At 39.8% G+C, this 25,362-nt stretch overlaps 1 protein-coding gene across 1 annotated transcript in view; it reads right to left on the minus strand.

Moving 5' to 3' along the window:
* Positions 1 to 24,492, minus strand: part of WASHC4 (WASH complex subunit 4) — a 37,573-nt gene extending 13,081 nt beyond the window's left edge. The window contains exons 1-16 of the mRNA XM_082240413.1: positions 24,341 to 24,492; positions 17,711 to 17,850; positions 15,179 to 15,232; positions 14,723 to 14,788; positions 14,565 to 14,610; positions 11,871 to 11,938; positions 9,631 to 9,713; positions 8,879 to 8,921; positions 7,758 to 7,861; positions 6,986 to 7,106; positions 5,580 to 5,703; positions 5,337 to 5,464; positions 3,847 to 4,007; positions 2,949 to 3,075; positions 1,740 to 1,865; positions 694 to 801 (exon numbers count right to left, since the gene is read on the minus strand). Of these exons, the coding sequence (XP_082096539.1) occupies positions 694 to 801; positions 1,740 to 1,865; positions 2,949 to 3,075; positions 3,847 to 4,007; positions 5,337 to 5,464; positions 5,580 to 5,703; positions 6,986 to 7,106; positions 7,758 to 7,861; positions 8,879 to 8,921; positions 9,631 to 9,713; positions 11,871 to 11,938; positions 14,565 to 14,610; positions 14,723 to 14,788; positions 15,179 to 15,232; positions 17,711 to 17,850; positions 24,341 to 24,401 (1,560 nt within the window). The 5' untranslated portion in view covers positions 24,402 to 24,492. The remainder of the gene's footprint in view (positions 1 to 693; positions 802 to 1,739; positions 1,866 to 2,948; positions 3,076 to 3,846; positions 4,008 to 5,336; positions 5,465 to 5,579; positions 5,704 to 6,985; positions 7,107 to 7,757; positions 7,862 to 8,878; positions 8,922 to 9,630; positions 9,714 to 11,870; positions 11,939 to 14,564; positions 14,611 to 14,722; positions 14,789 to 15,178; positions 15,233 to 17,710; positions 17,851 to 24,340) is intronic.
* Positions 24,493 to 25,362: the final 870 nt, after the last annotated feature.

Below are 25,362 nucleotides of genomic sequence, written 5' to 3' on the forward strand. Positions count from 1 at the left end.
TGGAAACATCCCTAGTGCTACATATTATTATCGTCTGTGTGATCATTCTCTCCTTTGGTGATCATTCACCCATGTTCTGCTTCACATATTAACATCAACTTTGCAGCTGAGGAAACTCACCAAAGTGTTCAGTATGTGAGTAAGTATGAAATTCCATACATATTTTCTCAGCAATGTAAAACATACATTGACTGCATTCAGATGCAATAATCTATGGCTTAATATTATATAAATAATCCCCAGTCTCCCCCATCACCATAGCTCTTCTGGCACTAATTATAAGAAGGGCAATCAAAAACATTTACTTTCACTTTCAATTAACCGCAGTGTAGTGTGTTTGACTCCTAAACAGCGGTTAATGATAACTATATTAGTCAACTGGCTTGTTTCCGTAAAGCACCATTAAGCCTAACCAGTTTGTCCAGCTTCAGATATATAGCATTGACAAACAGAATTCCATTGAAAAACAGAAAGCTTCAAATCTCCTCCTCACAGTTGCACACTAGGAACCTGGAGCTTGTTCACATAATGACATATGACTGCTATCATCATCACTGCTTACCTCCCAACTATTTGACCTCTTTAGCTGGTTTCTATCACTAAAAATGCATAAATGAAGCAGCCCAACTGTTATAAAGCTACTCATTTTAACTATACCGAACAGTAAACTACTTACTGAAACTTTTTGCTTACCTTAGCTATAGCAATAGCATTAAGAGCCTGATGCTGTAGATGCTGAATTATGTGCGTTACTGAATCAGCGACAATCATACTTCTTCTGTAAAATGTATGTTGTATTGCCTGCAGTTGACCAGATTTCAGAACATGAGTTAACATCACAATTCTGTTAATTTGAATCACATTATGCCTATTCTTCCATACAAAGAACTACTTTATCCAAATCTTCAACAGCTAAATTCATTATGAAATACAATTTGAATTTTTAGCAAGGTAGCTATACTTGTATGTTCCATCAAAATCAACTTGCAGCTATATGTTAATATTCCCGTCAAAAGCAGTATACTATATTTGCTGCTATGTCAGCAAGTGCAAATCATGCTGGCATCACTGATAGCTATAATGAAGGTTTAGACCACAGTCAAATGCACATTTTAAAAGAGACCATTAGCGGCAACAGACCGCTGGTGCAACTAAAATTAGGCGTAATTGCTGCTGATTGTATCTATCAATTTCTAAAACATGCTTCCTCTAAAAGAACATGGGACCATTTACAGCAGATAGCAAAACAAACGACCATTGTGACTGGATTGGCAAAGGCAGAAAGATAACTGCATTATGTAGGAAGAGTAAGAACAGAAGTAAGAGCAACATAGTCAGTAATAATACCTAAACTATCTCTGAAGTGTCTTCAAAAGGTGCCAAAATGACAATACTGAGGGGGGTGAGCATATCTCCAGGAGTTCCACAAATGGAGTATCAATTGTATTAGCACAGAACTTCAGCTTAGGCACCCTATTTTGAGAACCTGACCTATAGTGGTTTCAGAATTACAGTAAATATATTTTACCCAGAAAAGATGCAAATAAAGACAACTTAGAGACCCAAAATGTATGGCTCTGGAGAGATGTAAATCATTTAGATAAGTATACTTTGACTGAATTATTGTTTATATATTTTGTCTTTCCAGCTCATAAATTAAAGCACGCAGGTCTTAACACACCTGCAAAAGGACTACTGCAAATGTTAGGGTCACCAAGGAGATGAATATTGCAACTTACTTTGAGAAGTTCCACAAGCCTGCACAATGCTTTCACTGAGGTTTTAGTCATTGGCTTCTGCATTGACATGTGCAGATTCATTGTAGTTTTAATGATGTTACTAAGGCTGTAAGCGTACAGAAACCCCTAGAGATAAATTGGGAGGGGAACGTGAATCACCATTACATCTCTACTGCATCATAAATATTTTTTTGTGTCCAAAATCGGTTCTATCACACACAAATACAGCTGTTCAATATACAATTGAATTAAACATTATGGAATTAGAAGTAAACAAGCACTAACCTACTGAAACATGAACTATTAATCGATTTCCCGATTTCTACAATGCAAGTGATTTTATTCCTTCCTTGGTAGTCCCTTTTCTAGAATACCACAAGGCTGACTCCACCAACCTTCACTCCCTATTGTTACACAGCAAGCAGGGAAGCCTGATAAAGCTTCTCACACAAGTTAATGTGGAAAGCTCTGAGCTTTCGCTAGTGAATCTCAACTTGGGGGAAAAGTGGAGTATAAATACGTTAAATAATAATTACTGATATAGGGAAACAAAACAGAACCCCTATTTCCCTGTTTGAGAAGATGGCTTGGTTGAGACATTGCAATGTAGAATTGTTTAGCATTAAATGAACGAGTCTGGAATGAGCCTAGGGCTTCCCTCCTCTTGTAGGAAACCATGGTTGCCTGTTACATCCAAACAAGGGAAACTCTGGTTTGTGCTTATTCTACAACCAAGAAAAGTGTATCATAATTTACCAGTTCAGATATGACAGCAAACTATGGTTTGTCACATGAGTAAGTGTGTGCAGTGATCAGTGTGGGGTGACAAAGAGTACTTTTCCCACACAGCATCAAACCAGTGATAGGAATCATATCTGAACCAAGCCTATTAATCTGTAAAACAAAAGTTTGAAAATTGCAGAGCTAGCAAAATTTAATTTGATAATGCCAGTCATAAATAAATATATTCACTTAGGCTATATAAAGAAATTACTATATGTATTAACCTTACATTCATTAGTAAGCAATTGTAGTAATAGACCGTTTCAGCCGTTTCTTCTTCAGTAAATGGTACTCAAGAAATATAAAGTTAACTCTATGCATATCTATATCTATCTATCTATCTATCTATCTATCTATCTATCTATCTATCTATCTATATATCTCACAGCATTTTCCAGCCATGTTGCTTTGGAACCTAGAACACACCTGTATAAAAACGTTGCACCTATTAGTGAGATCTTCTGCAAACTTATCCATTTGTTGTTCCTTTGACAAAATAGATTCCATTTTCATCATCCATGAGCTCACAAAAACATAATATGACTGCATCTCTCTGGAAAGAAAACAAGTAATGGTTATGTAATGGTTCAGTCAGATACAGCTTTAACCAATGTTAAAGAAGCTGAGCTGTGGTTTGAAACATCTGAATTGGCATGCCATTGTTTGCAATGGGTCAAGAGCCATAGTTTGTTACAGGTTTATGCTATGATTTGGCACAATGCCCAACATAACTTCAGTCATCACTCTTCTTTAAGGGATCGTTGGGCCATGGAGACAAGTTACGAAGCTGAGTGCTTGTATGAAAAATAGCAGCCAAACAATGATTTGGGTTTTGAATTATGGTTAATGCAAATCACAATTTGACATGCCAAATTTCTGCCAGTGTAGATTATCCTGAAAATTAACTGCTTGGTGAGCTTGACTAATCCAAGGTGAATATATCAGGCTTTAAATAAAACACAAAACTGAGCCAGTGTAACAATTTATTTTTCGTATTATTTAGATTTCTTACCTACCCTTCACAGGGCAGCTTAAAACCATTTAAATATATAATATTAAAATAGGTTAGAATATTCAAGAGAATAAAGGACATGTCTTCAGCATTGGAATTTAATACCCTATTCCTGAATACTTTTATCTGGACACAATGGCCATGGAACATAAAATCCCCACCAAAAGAGGGGTGCTTGGCTGTTTTCATAACTGGAAAAGAACAGGAATGTCAATTAGCTCCTATTTTTTCAGTGTACAAATATTTTTGATTTACAGAGTAGGAACCATACGGGGGGGGGGGGGGGAGAGCTCACCACTCTTCAAACCTTACTTGGTAAGTGACTGAGCCTTCTGCTGTAGAAAAGTTTCTCTGTGTATTTTAATGGAATGAAAATTCTTCCTGTCCAGAAGCTTGGCAGCAGCTGGCACCTTCTGAATGAGAAAGTTGTCAGCAAACCAAATGATATTAGCTGTAAGTGTAATAGCTGGCACCTGGAGCAGCAACAGTAACATTTGGATGAAGGATGGAGGGGGTGGAGAGAGAAAGATATCATATTAGACTTGATATTGAAAACTGCTACACCACATTCACATATGTAGGATTGTCCTATAGGTATTTCAAGATAGCCAGTTCTAAGCCCAGTTTTAAGTAATCTCACTTCATTTCACATGAATGTTTGCATAGGATTTTAGGCTCTGCTGCCGAGTCTACACCTTGCAGCACCAACAGGGAACAGAATTATCAGAACATGTTTCGGAGATTAAGGAGGAGGAGGCGTAGCGGGACTGAACTAAGCTACACACAGTCCATAACATCTTAGGATTCATTCCTTGAGTACCAGAGCAACTAGAACAGGTATGACAACTGTACCAATTCAGTGCATGCTACTTCAACAGTGAATGGGCATAAAAAGAGATTAGTGCAATCACTGCTAAATCCCTGGATAGAACAGTTTTGCCTTTTTTAAAAAAGGTGGCTTACAGCATCTATGCCCATGTCAGAGCAAGGATGAAAAGAAACAGGTGTACCTCTCAATGTTTCATTTAAGCTGAAATTCTGGGCAAATTTATTTTGAAGCATTGAAGGAAGCACCACTTATTTCTGAGTAAACATGGTTAAGATTGGACTGTTTATGGTGGTTATTAGCCCGTGCATTACTCACATGCAGGACATTGCAGTAACTAATGAGACCAAGGCCATACTTCCAGTTCCTCATCTTCTTCATCAAACCATCATGCACTGCCTGCATCTGACCAAAGATAAACCCCAACATGGGCAACCAGGGGTCCTAATTGTGACTAGGCCCTAAATGTGCGCAGGCGTTCACATGCTAGGGGTTTTCTTCAAACAACTGCACAAAATGTGTGGCTGTTTGAGGAAGAAGACTCAGCATTAAGAGGTGGAACTAAAAGCAGCCCTGCTCCAAGTAATCACAGCAATATCCTACATGTGAATATCACATGAATAGGACCATTATCAAAGACAATAGCTGCCCAAATCATACACTTGCAATTAATGGCAAAAATAGCAGTTTTTGACCACAATAAAATTATTGCAACATTCATTGACAAGGCAACTCGAGTACTATAAAGATAACATATTGTCAGTTCCTTTGCTATACACAAAACATAATTGTTATTCAGAAAGGACAACAAATGGAAACTATGAAAACAGAAAAAAACCCTAGCTAAATTATTTTAAAGCTGGAGTTACTAGTGAGAGCTTGTAACTAGATACTGTTACTATATTTTTAAAAGAGGTTTTTATTTTTATGTTGTTTGTGAAATTTAATTATTAGAGGAAAATTACAAAAGCTTCACCTTTTTGCAAATGTCCAGTAACGATTTGTAAAATTTCTTGTCTACTGTCCGAAAAATCTGAAAATGCAGTACAAACAGCCCACAAATTCCTACGTACTTATCTCTCTGGTCAATTTCTGAGGGTTCACCTTGTACAAATACACACAGAAAAGAATAGTTTTGAAGTCTGCCACTAGACAAACAATATAACAACTTTTACAAACAATAATGTCAATGCAAAGAAAAAAATCCATCTTGCATTACCAAGCTTAGCTTCAACATTTGCAAAAATTGTGCGAATACTATGTGCGAACTCCTCAGCAAAAGTGCTGTTCTTCGACACTGACACTCCACCATTGAGGCAATCAAATTGTTGCTCTATACAGGCCTGAATGAGGACAAGAGAAACAAGAGTGATTTACAACATTAGTGCCATGGAGAATACGAGCACAATATATTCATAGATGATTGCAAATCAATCAGAATTCCATGATGGAGACAATTCAACTGGCAAGTTGTGCTTTATTTGGGGAGTGTTCAGTTCAAATGAAACCATACTGAAAATCTAATCAAAAGGCGATTAAGATTGATTCATTGACTGTTAATTGTCAGCTGAGTCCAGTACAAGTACCAATATGAGTAACTATTAATTTCAATACAAGTAGCAGTTAATTTCAAAGTACAATAAAATAAAACCCAAACACTTTTCTAACATAGTAAATACTATTATAAGAAAATTATTAAAAGCTTATTTCTGCAATAAGAAACGTTACTGTTAATTATATATAAGGTAACAACAAAGGAGGCATCTAAAACTTTTGATACTTTTACTACAGATCACAAAAAAGACTCAGCTGCAACTTGACTGATTCTAGAAATATAGTACAGTGGTACCTCGGGTTACAGACCCTTCAGGTTACAGTTTTCAGGTTGAGCACTGCGCCAAACCCAGAAGTACCGGAACAGGTTACTTCCGGGTTTCGGTGCTTTGCGCATGCGCAGAAGTGCCAAATCGCAACCCATGCATGCGCAGAAGCAGCATTGTGGGTTGCGAACGCTGCAGATGGCGAACGTGCCTCTCGCACGGATCACGTTGACAACCCGAGGTTCCACTGTACAGGGCATTTGCTTATGCAATGGACATCTCCTGCTTCTCCTCCTTCATAGCTCCCTACATGCCCCTCATATATGGTCTGGAGGGTCCTCCAACCCACTAGAGGAGATCTGTGAGGGCTGCAGAAGAAAGGAGAAGAGAGCACAGGAGAAAGTCCATAAGTGGATGTCTCCCAAATAATTCTGTGTGCCTTGATTTTTTTCTTTCCTTTTTCCTTTTTCCAAACTGTAGCTCTCTGCCCCACTTAGCAAGCTGCTTCTAATCTGAGGGAAGTTTCAAAAGTGATTTGCAATATGGAATGCTTTTAAAAGAAAACTGATCAAAAATTGCACTTGGTATATGCAAGCTCTTGGGTGCACCTAAAGTAGCTCTTTGGCTCCCAGTCAGAATATATTAGATAAATAACTGAGGAGAGGATACCAACAGCATACCATTTAAAATTTAAACACACCAATTAAGCGATGACATTTTCAGAAAAGAAACATTTCACTCCATAAATCTTACAAACCACATCTGAACTCTATTAAGAAATAAGCTCTATTGTTTATTATGTTACCTGGAATATCGTCCCATCCAGTAATTGGTTTTCTAGTTTTAATAGCAACTTTTCAAATGGCTTCAGCTTATCTTCCTGCACTCCAAATTTAGAAGGATTATGACGGACAGATTTTAGTAACCTAATAAAGCAATAAAAAATAAAAAATCTACTTAAAAGAAAGTCAACATTCCTAAATGTGTACAGGATGGAAGGAATTATTTAGGAGGAATAATCTGGAGGAGCAAACTTTGTATTCACACACTTATGAATGATGTGGGGGGATAATATCATATTTGAATAATATGAGCTGACCTAAGATTTTTGCTTGTTTCGTTTACAAAAAAGCCCTGGCACAACTTCAATCAGTGGCCTTGACTGACTGCGCAGCTACACGTCTGGGACACAAGGCATTTGGGACTGCACTATGCCATGATTACCATTATTCCCAGGGGATTAATGAAGAAGAAAAATGCTTTCCTAATTACGGTGAAGGGTGTTAACCTTGATTGATTGATTGATTGATTGAACCATCACACGCTTGACAATTTAACAACAGTTCACATCAGCTGGTCACTGTAGGAATAATTAGAAACATGCAATAAAAGCTTAATGTTGCTCCGGTTGGTGGCAAAATACAGGAAATTAAGGCCTGAATACCAGAGTTGCAAAACACACACTAGTGAAAAGGTGCGGTGAAGCATCAACATCTGTTTAAGTGACCACTGTATTGATGATACTTTTATTTTTCTACAGTACCAGTGGAAAGAAATGTAAGAATTTATCCACATACCTTTTGTACATAGTCCAGTGCTCTTTCAGGGTAGCATGGTTGTCTATTATCTCATCCAGGGTAAGTAAAACTGCCAGCAGTTCTCCCAGATGCTCATACATAGCCTGTTTGAAAAGGTATATATCCTGGATTTAGAGTGAAATCCTATACCCACTTTTCTGGAAGTAAGTCCCACTGAACTCAATGGGAGGTACCACTGAGTATATATGATTAGGATAGTGTCCCCAAGAAAATTATTATATAGGGTTGGTGTTCTTGAGATGTACAGGACCATAACAATAGTTTTTATTACATATTTTATTCACTATGCCAGAGGTTTTCAACTTTTTTGAATCCACAGCTCCCTTAACCATCGACATTCTTTCTGCGGCACCCCTGTGGGGCTCAGGAGCCCAGTTATGTCACCCCTTGCCTGAAGGGCTGGCAGCCCCTCACCCTTTTCCAGCACCCTCCCTTGTAGAGTGTTCCCTCAGCCTCCTCTGGGCAGCCGCTGCCGCCGCAGCTGGTCTCTGAGCTGCCCACCCCATCCCAAAGACAGGTGCCTTCTCACACTTCCTCACATGCCTGGGACTTGTTTGCCCATTCCCAACAGCAAGGGCTGGCAGACTGTCTGGCTAGGCTCCCTCGCCTGCTTGTTTGCTTACTTACTCCTGGGCTGCCTCAGCTCCTGGCAACCAGCACCCCCTGACCAGCCCCAGAGGCACTACTTGCCTAGGGAGCTTGTAGCCAGGGCTGCTACAACAAACAGCTGTGCAAGCCTTGGGGAGACAGAGACATAATAGGGCATCCAAGAAAGGAGGGAAGGAACAGAGGACAGTGTTGCCCGTGGCACCTGTGAACATCATTCAGGGCACCCCAGGGTGCCATGGCAGACTGGTTGAAAACCACTGCACTATGCTGTACTGTAAGCCTAGCTGGCAAGAAGAGATCCCTGAAGGAATCAGGTGTCCTTAGCCTATTAAAGAACCTAGCACAATTTATTTTTATTATAATATTTGTAGATTTATTTCATTTTTAAAAAATGCTTCCAATTAAGGCAGATATCCAGATATCAAACTCCCAGGGAAAGAACCTACCACGTTATGCAACATAACAAGTCAAAATCCCTACAGGATTCTCACCTGAAAATGAACTCCTGATGTTTCTATAACTTTAGGTGCATTCCTGAAACACAAAATACTGTATTTCACACCATTTAACAAAAACATTTTAGAGCCTCATGCTTTTATTATTTATTTATTATTAACGTATTTATTACCCTCCCCTTACCCTAAGGTCCCCAGACCTTTTAAATAAGCCCAACACAGTAGTTAGTTTTGAACACGCAAGAGGTTTAAAAAATGATCACTTGAGAACCCGAAATACTGGAATCAAAGTGATAAATCACATTAAGTATTGCTAAATAGGCCTGTCCAAGTTTTGGCCTAGAAACCTGAACACAGTCCAGTGGTCATTTATGCCAAGTCCTACACACACGGGTTTTCACTCTGCCAGGCTATCATTAGCCACATGAATTTATTTTGTGCCCTACAGGCTGCAATCACTAGAAACTGGCATTCAGTTTGGTAGGTCACAAGTTGTACAGGTCTGTGATAGTAAAAGAGCTAATTATTCAGAAGTGAACACCTGCAGTAGCTAGTGACTTCAAATGGAACATCAAATGGAAATACTCATTAATCCAAAACAACCATGGTTTACATCCCAAAACAGACAGGTGTCCTTTTAACAATGCACACATCCCATATTTCAGGCACACATCCCATATTTCCTCCCCAACTCTGCAAAATTTAAGAAGCACATCAACATGCTGTATTTTTTTCATTTGCGTTTTCAACAAGTAAATTTAAAGGATAGTATTTTTTGTAGTAATTACTTGTTACTGGTATAAAGGGCAGCCAACTGATGAACTACATTCATCACGACCTCGTAGCAGCGTGTCACGAAACAAGACAACTCCTGAAATGACAAATTTTGTACAAATTAGAAACCCCTTTCACACTAAATGAGATTATTTATCCATGGATTAGTTAGGGAAGTTAATGTAGCAAAACAGTCTTGTAATGAAACACTTGAACACCCTATTAAAACCCAACCTGTCACAATCACAAACAAGAGAAAAAATATTCAAAGTTCCTAAATACTGCCATTGTAGTGCTTATTAGTAGTCTAGACAATATTAAGAACTAATAGGCAGTGTAATTTCAAAACAGATTAATGTCTGGAATGGTGAATAAGACCTCATCAGTTATGCAACAGCTGTACCAAAAGAATGTTTACTTTTACTGGCTCTGAAGCAGGAAAGTGACCAACAGTAAATGAGAGCTCACACTGGAGAAACATTAACAATTACTATGTCAGCATTTTCTATCCACTGGAAACCACTAATAGTCTCATGTATTAGAAGAATGCAAAACGAAAGCAGGATTATTATTTTTTTAAATCTAAGTTCTCTAGAAATTCTCCTGACAATATCAGGTGAAACAGTAGGGAGCTATCCAAAAAGTGATCACCTAAACCTATGTGTCTCTAAAATAAAAGGTGGCGAAACACAAAAGATATCTCGTTTCATTTCACTTTTAATTTATATACCGCCTTACTATACACAAAGCTTACAAGCTGAAGAAACAACAAAATAGACAGCAAAGTTCACACATGTAATAACAATCTGATCCAATACAAAAAGGTCACAATATACCGTATTTTCCCATGTATAAGACGCTCCCTACTTTTGGGGACCCCAAATTTAGAAAATGGGCATATGCACTATTCATGTATAAGATGCCCCAGATTTTTAACCTTATTTTAAAGTAAAAAAAAAAAAACCCTAATCTCATACACAGAAAAATACGGTACCTATACTAAACACAGACACCAGATGTATAAAAGGGTTTTCAGAAAAAACTGCTACTAGCCTGTTTTAGCACGAATCAAAACTTATCAAAAACCATTCTTCCCCTCTTATTTTAAGAGAAGTACATTGTGTACAGAAAAATGACAAGGTTTGAGCCATCGCAATCACCAGTTGTTGAAATTATGCCAGGCACAACAACATGACTTGTAAAAAACATAGGAAGTTGAGCAATTCAGATCCTGCTTTCAGTTTTTTTAAAAAAATATTCTGTAGTGGTTGGTTTCTTTCCACCAGAAACAATATTTTCAAAGTTTCTTGAACTAATAGCTATTTTAAAGAATGTTTCTCTTGAAATTCAGTAAATCAAACAATATACTTCTAGCAGGAAACACAACTAGTCTTATTCTGTATCTGAAGGTCAAGCATACTGTGTGTAGCTCTGCAATTTCCTTCCACCATCACTAGGGACAAAAACACAAGAAATTAAATTCTTGAGCAGGGGACCAGCAGAAAGTGGGTTGAAGATGAGCAGTGGCTGAACGCTTTCCCTGGCATACGTATGTCCACTCAAAATCCACTCCCTTTCTTTTCATTCCCCCCCCCCCGGGTTATTAAAGGGCCACAGATAAGCAAGCATTCACATCTTGGGGTGGCATTCAGACTTGCTATTTTCTGAACAGAAGTGCTCCTGACAGGTGAAAGGGGCCAATCTTCACTAATTCTCCTTTGCTTTCATCCACACTACTTGGGTGGGTCCCACAACCCTATGGAACAGCTTTTGGGAAAGGCATGGTGAAAATACATCCTGCTTCCTTCAGCAGAATGTACTTTGGGCAGAATTCTGGGCGTGGGTAGTCTAGATCCATCTCAATGGTTTTAAAATAGCAACTTCAAAACTTGCGCTAGTAGAGCATTTTAGTCACATTGGGTACTCTTTAACAGTCACATCGAAATGTTAAAAAAGTGGTGGCGCCACTGCTGGACTCAAGTACTTATACTCACACTGCTAGACTTTTCCTAACAGCAGCTTGAATTGCTACTGAAACTTTAAAAAACGAGGTGACCAGAGACTACACAGGGGCAAAAAGACTTGAGTGAATGTGGCAGTATAAGCAACACAACTGGTGACAACTGTATAGCATTGACTCTAATCCACTAAAAGCCTGTGATACAGCAAACATTTTAGAAGCAAATGATTATGAAGTCTATTGATCAACACAAAAAATACCATAGAAGTTGCAGAACTATGTCCCAGGTGTTACCTGTAAAAATGAAATAAATCTTCCCATTTGTATTTGGCCATCACCTTCCACCTTACTGGAATCCATAGCTTGAAAGGTAAAATGAGAGTTACAGGAATATTAGAAAACACATCGTTTACCTATTAATGACGCTTAAGATGGCAAAGGGTGTTTTTTTTAATCATAATTAAAAATATACTACAACAAAACTATGCATCATCAATGGATTCCAAATGAATGATTTATTAGAAAATGCTCACTTCATGTTTAAATGCTACTTTATCACCACCCCACATAAAGATTACCAATATTATCTATAAAAAAAGAAGAAACAGCAGAGAATTTTTTTAAAAAAAATCTTCAGAAGGTAGTTCATGTAGACAGGCATAAGCTGGGTCTATTTGACTGGATGTTTGCCAAACGATCACATACTTTTTGTGGCCCAAATCGTTAAGAATCATTTAGCAAATGACAAATTTCTTAGTGGAGATTATTTCTGTGTAGAAAAGCCCAAGCATCTAATGTATACAACAGCAGGTGTCGTGAGTACGTTCACTGGATTTTGAGTATGTCATGTTAGATTCACTGCCCTGTACATCTTGTTTATTTATGTGTTATGGGGAGCCACTGGCAATCAGGGCTTGCTGTTATATGCTCATATGGCAAAGTACATGTGGGAGCTTGTCACACGGTGACTTTTCCCACCACTGCATCCCCATGGTGGAAGGAAACACACCTAACGAAGATTCTCCCTGAGCACAAGTTACAGAGGTACTCTGCCTGATACTAAATTTCCCAGCTCTATCTAAATGGCTTAGTATGCAAAGAGTCGGGGGGGATTACTGATAAAAATGTGAGTCTCGCAGCTGCTACAGCAATCTTTGCTTCCTGCCAGTGAGGAAGAAAATCAGAAGTGCCTTGTTTTAGTTTTGGCAGCACATCACTGTATCTTCCAAAAAGGATTTAAATACAAGCACAGCATATGAGAAGCAGCATCTTCCAGGAATTCAGTTTTAAGGTAAAGTTTATTTCCTGAAAGGTCATTAACAGTTTTCATCCTTTGTGAATATTACTGCTAATGCATACTAGAAGTTTTCCTTTTACTATCTAAATTAGAAACAGTTACTAGACTCTAGTTCTATAGGAACTTGTATCCTACAACCTCGGAAGGCCACTTCCTCCTTCAAAGCATGAACGAGCTAATCTTCAAAGGATTCTCATAGCAATGTGATCTCATTCATCATATTGGTGCAAGAAAGGAGACAGCAGCTTTTCCCTAAGCAGAAGAAACTATGCAAAGCTGCCCAAAAGGATGTGATCGGGTGACTGCCATTTCTGTGCTCAACATCCTCTCCATTTTGGCAGTAACATTCTTTGAACACAAAGGCAGCATGGATCAAGGTCCCTCATGACTTCCTCTTCAAAGCACCCTCAGTATTTTAGCAAAAAACATTCTTATGGGTTAGCAGCTTTCTATGTTGGCATTAAAGCTTCCACTAAAGAATTACAATTTGGTTCTGGCAGACAGTATTCAAAATCTATCTTACCTATGGCCTGTGATTGTTCATATAGCTAACAGACCACATATTGAACACCACTAACTCGTTAAGCTTTACTTCAAATAGAACTACTCAGAATTGAGCACTTTCATCAATTAGATATATCAGTTCATTACTGCCAGACCATCCCCATGCAGAAGCAGACTGTTCACCCAGGAGAAAAGAAAAAAAAACCTCCATGTGACAGAAACCCCTCATACTTCACTGAGTCCCAATCCAAAGGGGGTTCCTTAACTTGAGATGGTGTTTTTTTTTGTGAGGGCAGCCACTTCAAGAGTGCAGCTTAAAAGTCTCTGTGTATGAGTGGCAAGGCCGCCCGCACCTGTCTGAATCCTGGCCAAGGACATACCAATTCTATTGACCTTGCACATCACACTGCCATTGAGCTGTATCAACAGAAGCCAAACATTTATCTTTTGCAACTGTTTAAGCAACTCTGCCAAATGCTCAAACAGTTTAAAGGTAAGGTGAGTTGCTATCTGTGGCTTCAAATTTGGTTTCGAAGCTAACCAAAGAAGAATTTTCACATATTAGCAAGATGGGCACAGAAACCTTGACGTGCAGAGCCCCAGCAGAGAAGTGTTTTGATAGCAGATGGGCACATCCACTGTAAGGGCTATGCTCCTGAATAGAGCTACCACCGTCAGCAGCACCTTTTAGGCCATGAATAAGGCATTACTGGGGGAGCAAAGGACACTGGATCCAAGGCCCTTTTGTCAGTTCATGAGGTTCTATGTTTACCTCCCCACCACTCAAAAAAAAATCATGCTAGCCTGGATTTTGGGATAGTAATTCCACCAGTGGTGGCGAAGAAAGAAAGATGATCCATGCTATGGGGAGCAGAAGAGGAAATTCCTCATCTCTCACACACCTCCTGGCTTGGCCATTGCAAATGAACAGGTGTTTGGAAGTGGTGGGTGATGTGGCCCCACCATCACGCCCCACCATCACCCTACCTAGTAACAGTTCCTAGCTTGTGGAACACCCTACTCACAGAGATAAATCTAGTATTGCCGTTGTATAGCTTTCACCATAGGCTGAAGATGCACCAGTGAACCCTGAGAGAACCCACCCTATTCTAACCTATCCTGGGACCACATAGCAAATGATGTGCAAGAAATCCAACCAACAGCAGACTGAACTGTAAAGTACTTACCTCCTTCTCCATAAAACAAGAGGCCATTATAAAATTTTGTTTCTGCCTAGGAACAAAGAACAGATTTTTTTCTCTTGAATAAGAAGTCATAATATAGAAGGTGAATAAACTAGTTTCTAGAAAGCAGTTTGTAGTTGGCAAAATGAAGAGATATTTACCTCATATCTTAACTTTTTTATTTCACAGCAAAGGGCAGCATACACAGTGATTACTTTGTTTAGAACCTGGATAAATGAAATAGAAAAGCTAAATATTAGTGCATTTACAGCAATATCTATCTGTCTATCTATCTATCTATCTATCTATCTATCTATCATCTATATCTGCAGCAAAGGGAGAGATGGGGGTCAGGCCAGGGCTAGCTACATTTAGCACATTCTCTCCCTAAAATATTTCCATTCAAGCTGATTATTAGAAGAACACGTGCCTGAGTTCCCTTTTTTCCTCCTCCCTTTCCGATTATTTCCCTTTTTGGTGTGTTTTAGGTTGTAAGTCTGGAGACAGGAACTTTGCTGTTTGTTGCTGATATTATGTAAACTGCTCTAGAAGCCTTTTCAGCTGAAGAATGGAGTAAAAAGGTTTCTGTAACACATATTTAAAATTAAGAACTTTACCTTGTTTTCCGTATTTATGAGTTCGAGTAAGGAAGACTGTTCATAAGGCAAAAGCTAAAATAAAACATAATAATTGGTGATTTTAGGAAGCCAGAGACCTGCCACATTACTGAATAGGCTAAAATGTCCAATTACAGTTGACACAGCTGTTTCAAACAAAATCTTAAGTGCAAATATACAGGCAGATTATATATATATATATATATATATATATATATATATATATATAAAATTATGATAAAGGCAGTAACAGAGATTGTTTGCTTAAAAAGAACAAACAAACAAACCCTGTTCAACTCCTCTGGGGGAGGGGGAGGAACCACACAGAGCAGAACTACAAGATCTTTTTCAAATGTTATTTTTAGAAACATATTAACTAAACGACAGCTATCGCATGGAAAAGATCTAGCATACAATGACTTGTATGATTTCTAAACAGGCCCATAACTAGATACCACTAGGCACTTTTACTTGCCTTCAGAGACTCATGTACTCTGCCAGAAATGAAGTCAAGAGATTTTCGAGAGCAACTTTCTTTAATAACAATAATTTTGTTTTTTAGTGTAACAGGAACGTATGGTTTCCTGGAAGGCTTAAGTCCCATTTGTACTTATGGGCCTGGTGGAACGCTCTGCCTCATGAGACCAGGGCCCTGCAGGATCTGATTTCTTTCCGCAGGGCCTGTAAGACAGAGTTGTTCCGCCTGGCCTTTGGCTTGGAGCCAATTTGATTCCCCCCCTCTCTTTCTTTTTTCCTTTCCTTCTCCTCCTGCAATGAGGCTACATTTTAATATTTTAATGTTTCAATATTTTAATATTGTATTTAAATTTTGTTTTTAGTTGTAATCATTCAACTTGTTTTTATTATTGCTTGTAAGCCGCTCTGAGCCCGGCCTTTGGCTGGGGAGGGCGGCGTATAAATAAAAATTATTATTATTACTATTATTATTATTATTATTATTATTATTATTATTACTTTTCGTATCAACGAAGGAGCCACACCTACTGGGACATACTGTAAATAATTACTAAAATACTTACTTTACCCTAGATATGACTAACCAATTTGCAAAGCACTTCTGCACATGTGTGCATGAACACACACAGAGCATAGGTGTTTTTTTACTTCAGGGTTCCAGAAATTTGAGGGACTTTGGAATGCACAAGGAGCTGCCACCAGAAGATCATGAAAACTTTGGCTCCCAGTCTAAATTAACCATGATTTCTAGTCCATGTTCCCATCTATCAGCTTTAACTCTATAGGTTTTCCATAATGATTTCTTACGACCGCATAGGGTTTTGTTTTTTAAAGTCACACAGCTCATAAAAACTTCTCCTGAAGAGACCACCAACAGATGAGAGGATTCAACAGGGGCACCTGCTCCTCCACTTCCCCTCAGCAAATTTAAAAAGCCTTGAGCCTGGAGTGGAACTCAATGGCGCCCGCACACACACACACACACACACACACACACCCCTAATTGGGGTTTTTTATGTTTGCTTCTCCCCGCCCCCGTTTTTTGCTGTTTGTGTGTTAGTTGTAAGCTGCCTAGAGTCCCTTATCAAGGGAAAAGGCAAGGTATAAATAATAGCAACAACAATAATTCCCTGTGTTTTTATATTTTCTTCAATTTTAAATTTTGTTGCATTTTTCTTTAAACCACTTTTAGCTTAGGAAACACAATATATGTTCGGGGGGACGGGACAAACAAGTGCAAGGCTCTATTGAACAAAAACACAAAGAAGGTACCAGGTTCAATTCTGGCATCTCTAGGTAGAGCTGGGACATAAACCTCTGTCTGAAGTCTTCAAAAGCCAACAGCATAGACACCAGTGAGCTAGATGGACCAAAGGCCTGATTTGGTATGATGCAATTTCCTAGGCTTCTAGGAGGGGGCCATTCCTCAGGTACCCCATACTAGCCTGCCTTTCCTCTGTGCCAAAGTCATCGCAGGGCAGCACTGACTGGGATGAGAGAGATGGTCTGGTGCAGGGCTGGGGAATCCTTTGCAGCCACATTCCCTTTGAGGCAACATTCCAGGAACCACATGCCAGTGGTGGGCAAGACCAGAACAACACAAGAGGCATAACCCATAGGGCAAGCCTTGGTTACAGTGTGTGGTTAGTCTGGAGAGAGCTAAACCATAAGACCAGGTTTTCAGAACACATTAAGCCAAGCAATGGCTCTATATTGCAACAGAATGACTAAGGAGGAGCAAAGTACCCATGATTTCTTCTCCTAGAGCCCACATGCTTGCGCATTCGTGCTAAGCTATGGTTTGGTTTATTGTGAAATGCAAAGCAGGTCAATGTTTAAAACGGAATACTTCTCTTCTGAAAGCAGCTGAATGCAAGACATTTAGGCTACAGTCCTGTGCCCAGTCACACACAGAGGTCATTACTAACACGGGATTTACATGTGCATAGCTATGCAAAGCACTACACCCTATTCCAAAGAGCTTTAGATCACAGATATCAATTACACAACAGAATTAAGTGAACAGAGACAAGTGCATAGGAAACAAAAGCTTACATTTAATGCAATGGGATCAAGATTAAAATCCCAAACATCTCCTACGGAGTCATCCAATGCATCTTCAATTCGCTTCAGCTGGGAAGTGTATGCCTCTAGAAATTTCCCATAATTCTTCAACTGTACTCCAACATGAATTTCTAAAAATAAATTGTATTCCATTAGGACAGGTTATTTGTTATCATAGTCATTAAACTAAAATTTCCTAAACCTTCAACAGAAACAATCTAGATCACAGGTGGCCAACTTGCAGCCCTCCAAAAGTTGCGGAACTACAGCTCCCACAATTCCTCATCATTAGCCATGCTGGCTGGGACAGACAGGTGTTAAGTCCAACAGCACCTGGTAGACCAAAAGTTGCCCCCCCCGACCTAGATAAATAACCTGTTGTTCAAGTGAATGTCTTACAATCTGTTTATGCAAGTTTAACCTCATACAAGGGACCCTTTTGTCCAAAACAGAAATATTTTAAACGAGACAAAGTCTACATAACGTTACACAAACTTCTGAATGTTTGAATCATGTATTTATGCAAAAGGGTAAAGGTAAAGTCCAGTCGCAGATGACTCTGGGGTTGTGGCACTCATCTCGCTTTACAGGCTGCTGACAGTTTTTCCAGGTCGTGTGGCCAGCATGCCTAAGCCGCTTTTGGCTAACGGAACACCGAAACCAGAGCAGTGCACGGAAACACCGTTTACCTTCCCGCCTGAGTGGTACCTATTTATCTACTTGCACTTTTTGGCGTGCTTTCAAACTGCTAGGTTGGCAGGAGCTGGGACCGAGCAACAGGAGCTCACCCTGTCACGGGGATTCAAACCCCACCTTCTGATTGGCAAGCCCAAGAGGCTCAGTGTAGACCACTGTAACTAGTCACACCTATTTTTCCATGAATATTTTCAGTACTATACTAACAACAATATGCAACATCACTAATATTAGCAGCCTTGGAATTGAATCAATGTTAACTCCAACTTTTTAAAAGGAATCAATAGTGTGACCAGGATATTAAAGGTCTGTTAAGCTAGGAGTACAGCTAAATGAGTGGAAAGTTATTACTTAAGCTAGAATTTTTAAAACTATTAAAAACAAGACTTGTTGAGGAAGAAGCACTGTAGCTACTACAAACAGAACTCATGTTTCATCAACCTTCTAAAAATTATGAGTGTCAGCAAACACCTAGAGAGGAGTAATCTGGCACACATTATAAACTTAGATTTCCAAAAAAATATTTGACCAAGCCCCCAAAGGTTTCTAACTAATCTTAGAGGTCATGAGCTAAGGCAAACAGATTCTCTTAGACACCAACTGAAGAACAGGAAGCAGAGGATATGGAGAAACAGTCAGTTTTCACAATTGAGGGAAGTAACCATTAGGGTCCACTGTTTTTAAACTACTATTAATTAATTTATAATTAACTGTAGTGAGTGTCAACTGTAGCAGTGTTAGCCAGGTTTGTAGATGATACAAACTGATTAAGAATATGGTAAGTGAAGAACTCCAAGAAGCTCCCCTCAAACTGGATGAATGAGCAACAAATACGTAAATGAGATTTACTGTAAGTACAAAGGAACTGGGGGTGGGGGTGGGGGAAGCAAAATCTCAACTTCATAACTGATAGCCACAGTCATTGAATGTTCTGTCCAGGAAATGGTTGTGAAGGACAGCTCCAGGAAAACATCAACTCAAAATGCTGTAGCAGTGAGGAAAGTAAATTCTATGCTAGGTGGATAGAGAAATCTTTCTCATAACATTAGAACCCAGGCTCACCAATAAATCTGATTAGCATCAGATTTGAAAGAAAGAAAAGAAAATACTTCTCCACACAGTGAATGGTAAGATTACTGAATTTGCTGCCACAAAGACATGGTGATGGCTACTGGTTTAAATGGTTTCAAAAGTGATGAACCAGTTTAACATATTTCATGTTCAGAGGCAGTGTGTGTCTGGGACAGTGGTGCTGTTGCCTTCATGCTCTCTGGTTTTAGATTTCAAAGACTAGGTGGATCATTGAGCTGATCCAGTAGGTCTGATCTAACATTGCCATTTTCCAGATCTACAAGCTGTATGTTAGCTAAGGATTCTCGAAACAACAACTTTGAAATGGGTTTTTTGCTTATAGGAGCTCCTTGCTTTGGAGCAGATCTATTTTCTTCATTTAAAGCAAAGCAGGAAACTGTTTTCCTTTCCCACACAGTCAACTAAACATGGTTGCTTATAATAAAGCTTTATTCAGTTTCTCTTAGCAGAAGCAACAAAACTAGAACAGAGCAATATTTGCAAAGTTAAATAATACATTGCTAGCATCTTTACATTTAGCAACAACAACATAAAAACTGAAAGTAGTATACAGTGACATATTGATGCAAATGCACACCAATTTCCTATATTGCAATAAATAAATGAATAAATAAGCGGTAGCGGTCAACTTTAAAAGGACAATTTATAGCCAGAATATTGTTGAAACTTAAGACTGTGCTGAATCCAAAGGTAATTTTAACTCTCAGCCTGCGTTCACAACATAGCAGTCTTAGCAATTTTAAAAGATTTTACACTTAACAGTCATAATCGAGATATGATGATAGCATATACCAGTACACCTGGATTTTTACTCCATTTTTGCTAATACAGTTTCTAGCACTAAACCATCAACTGCTTTTAAATACTATGAGTGAAAAGCAGCAGGTTTGTTTAAAACTGGCAGCTACAATATTGTAAAAGAAGCAAAAACTTTGAAAATTTATAGGGCACATATGTAAGTAAAAATGTAAGGCAATTAAAATACAGGCAAAAATTCCAAAAGCTTCTTAAAATACCCTTAACAATAATAAAACCATTAATAAAATACACACAATCACAATCTGTAAGGCTCACAAAATATTCCCGAATTGTCAGTCTCACAAAATCTTCCAACACCCACAATTCAAAGATAATGCAAAGACTACTAACCCACTGCTGGGTTTCTGATAAGAAATTTCTCCTAATGCTCAGCTGAAATCCACCCTCCTCTAACTTAAGCCCATTAGATCTAGTCCTCCTCTCTGAGGAAGCAAAGAACAAACCTAAGGTCTCTGCAAATACCTGGACAACACAGAAGAGAGCCAGAAGTCCTCTTTCGCAGTTTCTTCAACTTTTTTCTCCTAACACTTGTTTTCCAAACCCCTGACCACCCTCATTTGAACTTGTTCAAAAAGTAAGACACCCAGAGCAGGACACGATACTCCAGGCGACATTAGACTAGTGCAGAATAAAGCAGAGCCATTGCCTATTGCAACTTGGAAACCACAGTTCTACTAATACAGCCAAAAATTGCATTAGTCTTTCTTACACATCACAGTGCTGACTCATGTTCAGCTTGCAACAGACTACAATCCCAAGACATGGGATTGATCTCATGACGCTGAGCTACACATTCTTGTGACATACTCCCCTTCCATGTCTTAGGCATGTCCTTTTTATTTTTCAGCTGATTACTAAGCTTTTTTTTGTGTAGCTACACTGACTTTTTTATAGGTCTTCTATTTCTTTCTCTCATTTATGATTGTTCTTTAGTAATATCTAGTCATGGAATCCTACCTAGCATTTCTCTGAGCTTACTCAAATCAGCTTTCCTAAAATCCAAGTTACATTTTTAACTATATTCACCTTTGGCTTTCTATAAAATAACAGATTCCAGCATTACATAGTCAATTACACAAGAGTTCACACATGAGTTAAATATACTGTTCAGAAGCTATAATTTAAGACAATCAAAGGCATCATCCCACAAATGCAACGCAGGAAGTTTTAAATGAAATGATTTAGAGAATAAATATCTTTAACCAGCTTTATAAGATTGCTTTCATCTTGCTTTCCTTATCAGCTAGCTTTCCTGACCCACCTGCAAGGTGATTTGAAAGGCACATGTTAAATGTCAAAGTTTTCCCGTTTTTTTGTTTCATCTAATTACAGTGGTGCCCTGCAAGACGAATGCCTTGCAAGACGAAAAACTCGCTAGACGAAAGGGTTTTTCGGTTTTGCGTTGCTTCGCTAGACGAATTTCCCTATGGGCTTGCTTTGCAAGACGAAAACGTCTTGCGCTTTTTTTTAAAAGCCGCTTGAAGAGGCGCAGTTGCGACGGACCGTGATTCGCAAGACGAAAAACATCGCAAGACGAAAAGACTCGCGGAATGAATTCTTTTCGTCTTGCAAGGCACCACTGTACTTCAGTATTCAAAACTGGAATGCTGTGTGAAAAACATTACTTTATAAACTTCTGTTGCATATGCCATAATGAGCAGGTAGACAGAATGTCAAGATGGGAAATTTAGTTTTTCCTTCAAAAAAAATGGGCATTGATATGCTATAGATCACTGTGACAAAAATGAAGCTGTTCGTGACATTCTCCGAGTAATGGTTGTGTAGTATATAAAGCATGATAATTCATTTCAAATTATGCATAGCATACTAATATGACGTGTACATGCAAGCGTGTGGAAGAACAATTTACATAAGGTTTAAATTTCAACACCATGAAATCTTTGCCACATGCAATTATTATGGTGTTTTTTAAATGAAGGTTGTGAAAACTAAGTGGAAAAGAGTGTCCAGTTTCTTCAAACTAAAGTGAAGAGAGTGAAAGCCACACACCACCCAACTAAATTATTTCAGCATGACTTAATTTTTCTGGCTAAAGAATAGTGTAGCTGCAAGAATAAAGCCTAACTGTATCTAAGAAGGAAGTACGTACTTAATGAGAAAGCAAACCACAAATTTGGGGAAGATTTGGAATAAAGTGGCTATTTTAGAAGAAAAAAGCGAAACAGAACCCCAAAGACACAGGCAAAGAGAATGGAAAGTGTTATTACCATATTAACAAGGAAGCTGCTTGTCAGAAAGAGTGCAAAGCCTCAACTGAAAGGCGGGAAGGAGACTTCCCAGAAATCAAGCTGCAGCCCAACACTCAGAACACAGAGGTCTCTTACTGCCAGCTGACCTACAGCATGTTACATTACAATAACCAATAGCTTTCCATATGGGACCTATCAATGGCTGCTTGCCAGAATGGCTATGTTCTGCCTACACTGGAAATCACAAGTGGGAAAGTGCTATTTCACTTCAGTCCCGTTTGTGGGCTTCCCATAGGCATAAAGTGTGAGAATACTATGCTGGTCTAGGTAGGCTTTTGGTCTAATCCAGCAGGACTCTTGTTATGTTCTATATTATACCCAATGTTGTTGAACCTGTGGTATGTACACAATCATTTGTTCAGTATTCATTTGAAATAATCTCCTTACCCCAGCTTCCATATTGACAATCACTTAAAAAAAGATAGATTCCCTATTTTACCCACAAAGATGCAATAAAACTCAGGGGAAATCTATCAAACTCTTGTCAGTTGAAAAACAAAGCAGATAAATGTTGGTGATTGTATGTATCTCCGCCACACAACGAATCTCGAATACAGGTGTCTGCTAATGTGGAAGAGTTTATTATACATTACTGCTCCAGAGTAAACCAGAACTACCACCACACTCCAGATTTATATTGACAACCATGATGCACAGAAAGAATTCCCTCTTAATTCAAACATGAGATTGCTTGATCACGTACGTTTGGAAACTTTTGAAGCACAGCGCAACTTGCAAGAAGGGTGGTTAAAGAGTTATAAAAAGGAGCTGAATTCTAGTCCCTTTCCCAATGCATGTTTATTGGCAGGAGAAGGACTTTAATCTGCATTATAGAACCAGAGGGTAGCATGGTAATCCCCAACAAATTAATTCAGGGGGAGGAAAGCATAATTGTTTATAGTAGAAAAAAGGCAACTATAAAATAATTACAAACATGTTAACTGTTACTCATACTGTATCAAACTATCCTCTGGACTGAGTTTCTAATTTAGACCATTAAGTCAAGTGGGAGGTGGTAATGGAACATGGCCGAAATAGTAAAACTGACAGCATGCAAAAAAAGAAAAAAGAAAGAAAGGGGGAGTTTCATCTTTGTTAATTACTGGAACCAGACTTTTAACAAGAAACAAGTTTTTAACAGTACAATCCCACGCATGCCTGCTCATAAGTTAAGATCCAGAAGACCTTTGCCACCCCATTTCGGGATAGAGACTCCTTCCTCTCAACCTGGCAGGAATTCGTGTGCTATTGATTTTTGGCCTCTGGGAAGAAAGGACGTGATTTTTGTACAGGTATTGATGATGACACCCTTGTACCCTTCAGCCACCTTGACCACGAGCAAATGGGTGGCTGAAGAGCGTGGCTGCCAAAGGTGCCAGCTTCCCAAAGGGGGAGCCTGAGGCTGCCTCTGGTCATCTCCCCACCCCACCCCACCCACCCCCCAAAAAAAAGATGCACTAGGCTGCTGACAGGCAGGCAGCCTGGCTCTGGACGGGGCATGGCAGGCAAAAGGCCTCCCTCAGGGGTCAGTCGGGGCGGGGCAGAGAGGCAAGGGAGCTGCGGGGAGGGGGGGCCCTTTTCATGGGGGAGGCAGTTTTGACTGCGGGAGGGTGAGGGGGGAGCGGGATGTCCCCATGAGCAGAAGGACTCAAACCCCCCCCCCTCCAAAATGGGGCGGGCGGCCAACCCCGCAGTTGGGTCCCCTCAGAGAATGAGACACGCTTCCCGCCTCCCTCGCGCTTACTCTGAGAACCGTCGTCGAGGCGGTCGAACTCCCAGTCCGGCGAAAGGGTCTCCAGCGCCATGACGGACCCGCGCCCAGCGGCGGCGCCAGCAAGAGCAGCAGCAGCAGCAGACCTGCCCCTTCCCACCCGACTCCAAAGACACGGGACTTCCTGTCACGCCCGCGCGGCATGCTGGGAAATGGAGTCTCCGGAGCTTGGGGCGGGAGGGCCGATGGCCGCGGCGCTTGGGCGGTTAGAGGGGCGCCCAAACAGCGGCCCCTGCCGGGTGAAGCGGGCCTGGCAACCGGGGAGGGAAGCTCGTGACAGGCAGCGTTTAAGGACACGCCCGCACTGAAAACTGAAAGCAAATATATTCCGATTTGCAGGGCAATCTTAGGAATGTCTACTCAGAATCAAGCCCTTGCAATCCCGGACACATTCAGCTGAGAGTTAAACCTAATAGTGCTTACTTCTGAATAGGTTCTGGTTAGACAGGGACGATGCACTTGCTAGGCGAGTTAAGGCGACTGCCTCAGGTGGCAGGATCCATAGAGACAGCAGATTCTGCCTCCAGAGACCTGGACGCCTGCAATTGGTTCCCGGAGAGCCGGTTTGCTGCAGTGGTCACAGTGTTGGGCTAGGTCCTGACACACTAGGGTCCAAATCCCCATTCGTCCATGAAGCTCCATGGGTCACCTGGGGTCAATCACTGCCTCTCAACTTGACTTACCTCACAGGGTTGTTGTGGGGATTAAATAAGGAGAGGGAGAGCCATGTATGCCATCTTGAGCTGATTAGAGGAAAAGCGGGGGATATAAATGCAATAAATTAAGAATCTACTCTTCTCCCATTGATTTAAATAAAACCAATACAATACTCTATGCATTATGCAGGACTGAAACACCTGCTCTGGTGCTTCATATAAGTAGGAGATCACCACAGATCAGTTTCCGACTGACATGGCATTTTGCTTCAGATCCAAAGCAGAGCCTCCTTTTGGTTTGTCTTCTGATACTTCAGATGCCTTTCCTGCCGGTTGTAA

This window comes from Podarcis vaucheri (assembly GCF_965113315.1).
Source record: "Podarcis vaucheri genome assembly, chromosome: 10".
NCBI classification, from domain to species: Eukaryota; Metazoa; Chordata; class Lepidosauria; order Squamata; family Lacertidae; genus Podarcis; species Podarcis vaucheri.